Source organism: Triticum aestivum, chromosome 5B (assembly GCF_018294505.1).
Source record: "Triticum aestivum cultivar Chinese Spring chromosome 5B, IWGSC CS RefSeq v2.1, whole genome shotgun sequence".
In the NCBI taxonomy this organism is placed as follows: domain Eukaryota; kingdom Viridiplantae; phylum Streptophyta; class Magnoliopsida; order Poales; family Poaceae; genus Triticum; species Triticum aestivum.
In genome coordinates this window covers 702,136,995-702,144,191 of record NC_057807.1, presented here as the reverse complement: position 1 = coordinate 702,144,191, position 7,197 = coordinate 702,136,995, and the positions used below count along the sequence as shown (strand labels likewise).

Here is a 7,197-nt window from a genome sequence, read left to right as displayed (position 1 = left end):
CTAGGTGATATATAGCTCCATGCGAAGGACGTACCTTTTCATAGTAATTAACCTCATGATTTGAGCCTTTCGAAGTGTGTGTATGTGCGTGCATCCATAGGGACGAATGTTCGTATGTGTATGAGCATCTGCCTTTGTACTGAGTTTTAAGAAATGATCCACCGGTGATGGAAAGCGGAAATAGCATGACAGGTGTGTCAGTGGTTTGTCTAGTTGTACATATTTCTCACGTGATATACAATGTACTCCAGTGGCTCCGGTCCGTCTTGATCGGATCATCAGTGGAACCTGTTTAAGGGTATACAGGCTCTGAATCATATTCAACATGCATGCCGTTTGGTTGCCTATATTTATCCCAGCTCGCATGCTTCCTGTAGTGAAAATTGCACTAGCCCAAACCTGTATCTAGGAAAATGGTCGATCTGAGCGTTCTTGGTGGGCTTGGCTGTGAGCGCTTTAAGTTTCGTGCGAGGCAGTTTCTACGTGCAAGCCAGGCAACCAAACAGGAACTCAGTACTTAACCCGCTAGAGCCTGGTTAGGGTTGGTGTAGCCAACCAAACACGTCACAATTCAATTCCTAGCATATGGCGAGCACATCTAGTTGCGGGGGACGCGGTAGGGAGGAGCGAGGTAGGTAGGTAGCAGGTAGGTCGTATCATATCGTATGGCATGGACAACACTACATGGTGGCGACGAGTAGATCGGGTGGGTGCCTACTCTACTCGTACTGTCGTACGCACGGTGCCATGCATGATGCATCCTCGGTGATACTAGTGGTATTATCTGGAGGATGTAGAAAATATAGAAGTATACTTCCTGATGTAGGTAATGCTACTGAATATTGTACTGTAGATGTTGATATTTTTTTAAACTTGACCAAGTATATAGACATATTTGGCTTCCGGAAAACAAAATATGCGCTACGTTGTGGAATTGAGGGAGTATGTCCTAACTTCCAGATTGCCTAGTGTACGTCTATATATGTCATTCAGGATGATATCTAGGGGTAGATGCTCCAGTCGATTTGAATCAATATATACTCTGATGACGATTTCAGACTTCGCAACATCTAGACATGCATGGTCCCAACTCCCAAACATGTTTGGGTCTTTCTGCACTTATTCATTAGCCATGCGATTTGTTTACGAAACTCCAATTTTCTTTTGCACCTGAATTAATCTGTAAGAAAAATAAAAACTTTACATATTTTTAGGTTGTTTTAGATGATTAGATCAGCTATATCTTATAAATTTTAGGGCTTGCTAACTAACACCCTGGTCTGTTATCTTTCCAGCGCTACCGATCCAGTCTCTATTTCCCTACTTATACTTCATGGTATGTAGCGATGTTGCATAACTTGGGCATCTATATATTCTGACTATGTGCACGCAAGTTACTGTTTGCTTTTATGAATTATTACAAACTAAGTGGTTATTAATTACATATTCACCTTTGTTATGATGCAACAGATTAGGGACTTGAACATCGCAAAGCAAGAAGAAGACATTGGGTTCTATGCTGGTTTTGTCGGTGAGCACTAATTGTCCCCTCAGACCAATTGACATTTTTTTTGGGAAAAACACAGGAAGAAGAGCCTACAATAAAGTACATCGAGTAGACTATAACGTGACCACAGTGTTTTTATATCAATACGTAGTTACTTACTGTAAACTATCTGTCTTCAGGGGCTGCATATTTCCTTGGAAGAACCACTAGTGCTGTGCCATGGGGCATGTTTGCTGACAAATATGGGAGGAAGCCTTGCATTATGATTAGTATCCTCTCAGTGTATGGCTGATTCAGTTACATATGAAAACTTATTTTGTTCTCCTTTCAATTAAGTCAAAGTAAACCCTATTATACATCTTCCTTTTCAGGATTGTATTTAACACACTCTTCGGCCTTAGCACGACGTACTGGATGGCAATTATTACTAGGGGGCTACTTGGGTTACTCTGTGGTATATTAGGACCAATCAAGGTAATTTGCTAGTCTCTTAGTGACTAGATGAATTAAGAAGTACTTAGTTGTTTAACACCCATGGTTGTGTTTGCATTCCTTAGGCCTATGCTTCAGAAGTCTGCAGGAAAGAGCACCAAGCTCTAGGAATTTCTCTTGTAAGAACAATTCATCTTTATGTTTAGTGTTTCAGACTCAATTATTAGCTGATAATTATGTTTATCATTATGTCACAGGTTACATCTTCGCGATCAATAGCTCTTATTATTGGTCCAGCCATTGGAGGATTTCTTGCACGAGTAAGGATCAGTCAACTTTGATATAGAGTTAAAGAAATATATAACTAGCCCCGAAAAACTAAAGTTGTATTTTTAATCAGTTTACCAAACTAAGGTCAAGTAGCTTCCAAGTGCATGGAAAAGATGTTGCATATGGTAGTCCATCAAATTCATTATTGCAATAACACATTAAGTCGCCATAATTATATTTAACCATGGTGTAGAGCTTGAGAATAATGTATCATCTACTATAATTGATGCAAAAACGCAAAGCTTGACCAATAGCTAGAACTTTTCTATCATGGCATTTCAATGAAAGCTTAGAAATGGTTTATTCCGAGGGAATTTCCATATATTTATATTTTAATCGTTGAAAGTGATAAGCAGAACTTTTTTTCGCAGGATGAACATATAATGTCCCTTTGGATAGTGATTAGTGATCTTATATGAATGGCTTTCGCTAACATTATGTATTCTCTGCCCTCTATCAGCCTGCAAAGAAGTACCCAAATCTTTTCTTAGAGGAATCCATATTTGGAAGGTAAATTATCACTCATACTGTTTCAGTGATATAAATTTTGCATCATTGGGAATGTAAGATAAACCTGTCAAATTACATCTACTTATAGGTTTCCATATTTCCTCCCTTGTCTCGTCATATCAGCTCTAGCGGCAGCAGCGGGTGTTGCATGCATTTGGCTTCCGGTATTGCCCCCCAAAATCTCCATGTGATTCTTTTATCACCCTTGAATTCCTATACTTGAATAAATGTTTTTTAAGGAAACTCTGCACATGTACCATGATGAGAAAATGGAAGCTATTGACGCAATGGGTGCACCAGTCACCGATTTAAACATAGAAGATGGGAAAGCTAAACAATTTGGATCCGATAGAATGGCATCTACGAAGAGCCTGCTAAAGAATCGTCAGTTGATGTCAGCAATAACCCTCTATTGTGTCTTCTCTCTTCATGATACAGCTTATCTCGAGGTAAATCTATATTTAGGTATCTGAAATAGATTAAGCATAGTATGAAAAGATGCTTGTATTCATCATATCTATCCTATAGGGAACAATCATATTAGGAACCAAACCAACTTTTTTTAATAAGGAACTAAAGCAACTTTGCATGTGTTTTTAAATTTGATCTTCAGATATTTTCACTCTGGGCTGTGAGCAGTAGAAAATATCATGGACTAAGTTTGACATCTCAGGATGTTGGCACCGTGCTAGCTATCTCAGGTATGTGGTGTTCCTTCTAATTTCATAATATGATCATTGCGCAAAAGAAACAAAATCAACCCAAAAAGAATGAAATCAACATATGCGTACGTAGTATCGCTTCGTTAGCTATTACATGTAACACTAGTTTTGACTCCCTTTAACGTATTCTGTTTTTGTTCGATCTTGTAGGCTTTGGTGTTTTGGTGTATCAACTTGTGATTTACCCACTCCTTGCCAAGTATGTTGGGTTAATCAAGCCATTTCGTTTTGCAGCGGTATGTGCAAATACCATTTAATGTCAAAGTAATTATTCAATACAATTTATCTATTGCACAATACTGAATCCAAGTGTATTTTTTCAGGTATTATCTATACTTCTGCTTACAACGTATCCATTCATGGGCAACCTATATGGTGTGGAGCTCAAAGTACTCATCAATATAGCTTCACTTCTGAAGAATATGTTTGCGGAAAGTCTAGCATATTCTTTTGTTGCTTTGGTTAAAGTGAAATAATAGAAATTGGGGGTGTTCATTAGCAGTTCAGCAAAAAGCTAGAACTCATTCAATACAAAAAAATTACGCCTCATTGCTTACATTAGTAATCATCCTATACAAACATTTTTACCGTCTTGGTGTATAGGCCGGAAGAGAAATAAAATCTTCCGTTTAAAAATATAAATATAATGATGAAGGTTTTTGGGCAATCTAGAGAAACCGTATGTTTGAGCACCACTTGTGCAAATGAAGTAAAATTAAACATTTAGTATGGAGAAAACAAGCTCCATGGATAGTGGTTTTATTAGACAATTTAACTATTCTAACACATCTTCTAAAATGGAACAGGCTACGATTACTGTTGCGTGCAACATTCTACAAAACACAGCAGTGGTATGTATCATCTGTCTCGTAGCATTTTCTTTGAGTTATTTTTGCTATGTTCGAACGTTTTTGACGAAAACATGTACAGATACAAGAACAAAGGGGTGTTGCCAATGGTATCTCTGTGACTCTGATGTCAATCTTTAAAGCAGTAGCTCCAGCAGCAGGAGGAATTTTGTAAGTACATGGTTTCTTTTGCTTTTTGAGTAGGAATGGCCCTAAGTTTCTGCTTGGCCGCTAGTGTGCTTCATAGTTAGCTAATCTCTTGCCTTTTTACAGGTTTTCATGGGCTCAAAAGAACATAACTAGATTGTTCTTACCAGGTAAACACGTTGGTCGTCCAACCCAAGCTAATTGCATTTATATTGATACTTTGCTTTAAATTGAATGGAAATGGGCACATATTATTAGAGCATATTCTTATTTTATTTATCGTCCAATATATAGGTGATCATATCTTGTTCTTCATACTGAACATGGTGTCAGTAATCGGGCTCTTGCTGACGTTCAAGCCATTTTTCTCTATGACGAGTGTGATGAAATGATGGGCATGTAGTGATGTACATGTAGCCAGCTAATTAAAATTAGGGGCACTACCACAGAATGTAGCCCTAAGTCAAAAACTGCGTAACTTCATGTATTGTGTCACAGATATTTTCATAGTTTCTTGGTTGTTATTAGATATGATGTGATATCTTTTTTTAGTGAGAACTCCTAGGCACAAAGTGCTTTGGTTTGCGATAACTTGTTTCTGGTAAGAAGATCGAGAATTTGTCTGTTGATTGTTGATCAGAAGAGTTGCATATGGTACCTTGCACTACAGAAAAATCACTAGTTGTCTAGTGTTTTGACGTAGGACAAGTTTAGACACGGGGCTTCCCGTGGTTGTCCCTGGGGTTGAAATAAACTCGGCTTATACCTACGCCGTGTGCCTTGAGAAGACGCTCGGCTAGTTGAGCGGGCGCGTGACGATCTATGGTTGGCCATCGCAGCGAAGGAAACTGAGCCGGACACTCGGCTTACAGAGGCTTCACATGGACCCTCCCTTTTAGTCTGTTGGCTGTCACAAGCCTTTATGTGCCGAGCACCTGTAGTTTGTACGCGGTGAAGTGGTGGCTGAGTGCCCGTGCAAAGGATCATAGTTTACTCCTCAGGAGCGGGTGAGGTAGAGTACTGGTGTATAATGTATTTCTTTTACACGCTGTCCATGTATGCCATCATAATAGAACTTATACTCTTTTTGGACCCATGTTTCGATGAATCTCCATACAACTAATGCACGAGACAACATCAAGATTCTATATGTCATTATTGGATTTGACCTCCCACGACTCCCGTGTCGTCCCCCTCCGCGGGCGACCCGGGAGCGCGCCGCCGCCACCGCCTAGGGGTTCCCTTCCCCGCTGCCCTTCCCCTCGCCGCCGTCGACGGGCGCCACCGGGCAAAGCCCTCGTGGCGTTGGCGGCGGCGGGGCTGCTCGTCACCTGTTCTGCGAGGTGGGATGTGGGGCTCCTTCTCCTCAACAGCACCGTAGGGCAGCAGGTCACTTCCGTCCCCAGTGCCTTCCCATGACGCCCTGCTAGCTCGACGGCGTGGCATCCCTTACGGTGGTGCGGCGTCCCTGGCATGGGTGTTGCCTCCTGGCGGCGGATCTGGGTACTCCTAGATTGGATGGGGGATGGAGGCTTTGGAGATGGGAGTGGCCGGTGGCCCTGCGGGATGGCGGTGGTGGTGCATCTGGTGGCCAGGCTCCCCCGGTGATCTCGCGGCCTCTGGGAATCATGGAGATGCCGGCGGCGGCGTGTGCTCAGCCTAGTGGTGGCGGCAGCCGTGCATGGGAGTTGGATTCCTTCGAACAGATCTGGGTGAAAACTTGCTTTCGGCTTCTGCCAAGGCTGGCGGTGGCGACACTATCTGCACCGTTCCCTTCTTGAAGGCATCACCATGGAGAAGTTCAAGGCCACTCTTTGTTACCTCTGGGGGAAACCCTAGATCGGATGATCGGATGACAGCGGCGCTCTGGTGTCGTTGTGACGCCCCCGATTCAATCGTACACTAATCATGCACACAAATGTGTACGATCAAGATCAGGGACTCACGGGAAGATATCACAACACAACTCTAAAACATAAATAAGTCATACAAGCATCATAATACAAGCCAGGGGCCTCGAGGGCTCGAATACAAGTGCTCGATCATAGACGAGTCAGCGGAAGCAACAATATCTGAGTACAGACATAAGTTAAACAAGTTGCCATAAGATGGCTAGCACAAACTGGGATACAGATCGAAAGAGGCGCAAGCCTCCTGCCTGGGATCCTCCTAACTACTCCTGGTCGTCGTCAGCGGGCTGCACGTAGTAGTAGGCACCTCCGGGGTAGTAGTCGTCGTCGACGGTGGCGTCTGGCTCCAGGGCTCCAGCATCTGGTTGCGACAACCAGGAAGAAAGGAAAGGGGGAAAAAGGGGGGAGAAAGCAACCGTGAGTACTCATCCAAAGTACTCGCAAGCAAGGAACTACACTACATATGCATGGGTATATGTGTAAGGAGGCCATATCAGTGGACTGAACTGCAGAATGCCAGAAAGAGGGGGATAGCTAATCCTGTCGAAGACTACGCTTCTGGCAGCCTCCGTCTTGCAGCATGTAGAAGAGAGTAGATTGAAGTCCTCCAAGTAGCATCTCCAAGTAGCATCTCCAAGTAGCATCTCCAGTCGCATCGCATAGCATAATCCTACCCGGCGATCCTCTCCTCGTCGCCCTGTGGAAAAGCGATCACCGGGTTGTCTGTGGAACTTGGAAGGGTGTGTTTTATTAAGTATCCGGTTCTAGTTGTCATAAGGTCAAGGTACAAC

The 7,197-nt window shown here is 42.7% G+C and overlaps 1 protein-coding gene across 4 annotated transcripts in view; it reads left to right on the top strand.

Annotated features, from left to right (window-relative positions):
- The window catches only part of LOC123117821 (probable peptide/nitrate transporter At3g43790), a 6,115-nt gene extending 983 nt beyond the window's left edge, over window positions 1-5,132 (top strand). The window contains exons 2-17 of one of the 4 annotated variants that reach the window (XM_044538496.1): window positions 1,296-1,336; window positions 1,471-1,531; window positions 1,687-1,789; window positions 1,879-1,981; window positions 2,065-2,118; window positions 2,197-2,259; window positions 2,730-2,779; window positions 2,868-2,943; window positions 3,046-3,228; window positions 3,393-3,480; window positions 3,652-3,737; window positions 3,825-3,932; window positions 4,308-4,352; window positions 4,432-4,520; window positions 4,623-4,666; window positions 4,791-5,132. In XM_044538496.1, coding sequence (XP_044394431.1) covers window positions 1,296-1,336; window positions 1,471-1,531; window positions 1,687-1,789; window positions 1,879-1,981; window positions 2,065-2,118; window positions 2,197-2,259; window positions 2,730-2,779; window positions 2,868-2,943; window positions 3,046-3,228; window positions 3,393-3,480; window positions 3,652-3,737; window positions 3,825-3,932; window positions 4,308-4,352; window positions 4,432-4,520; window positions 4,623-4,666; window positions 4,791-4,888 — 1,292 coding nt within the window. In that variant the 3' untranslated portion in view covers window positions 4,889-5,132. Of the gene's footprint in view, window positions 1-1,295; window positions 1,337-1,470; window positions 1,532-1,686; window positions 1,790-1,878; window positions 1,982-2,064; window positions 2,119-2,196; window positions 2,260-2,729; window positions 2,780-2,867; window positions 2,944-3,018; window positions 3,229-3,392; window positions 3,481-3,651; window positions 3,738-3,824; window positions 3,933-4,307; window positions 4,353-4,431; window positions 4,521-4,622; window positions 4,667-4,790 lie in introns of all 4 variants that reach the window. The other 3 variants (XM_044538497.1, XM_044538495.1, XM_044538498.1) reach the window with 3 other exon arrangements.
- Window positions 5,133-7,197: the final 2,065 nt, after the last annotated feature.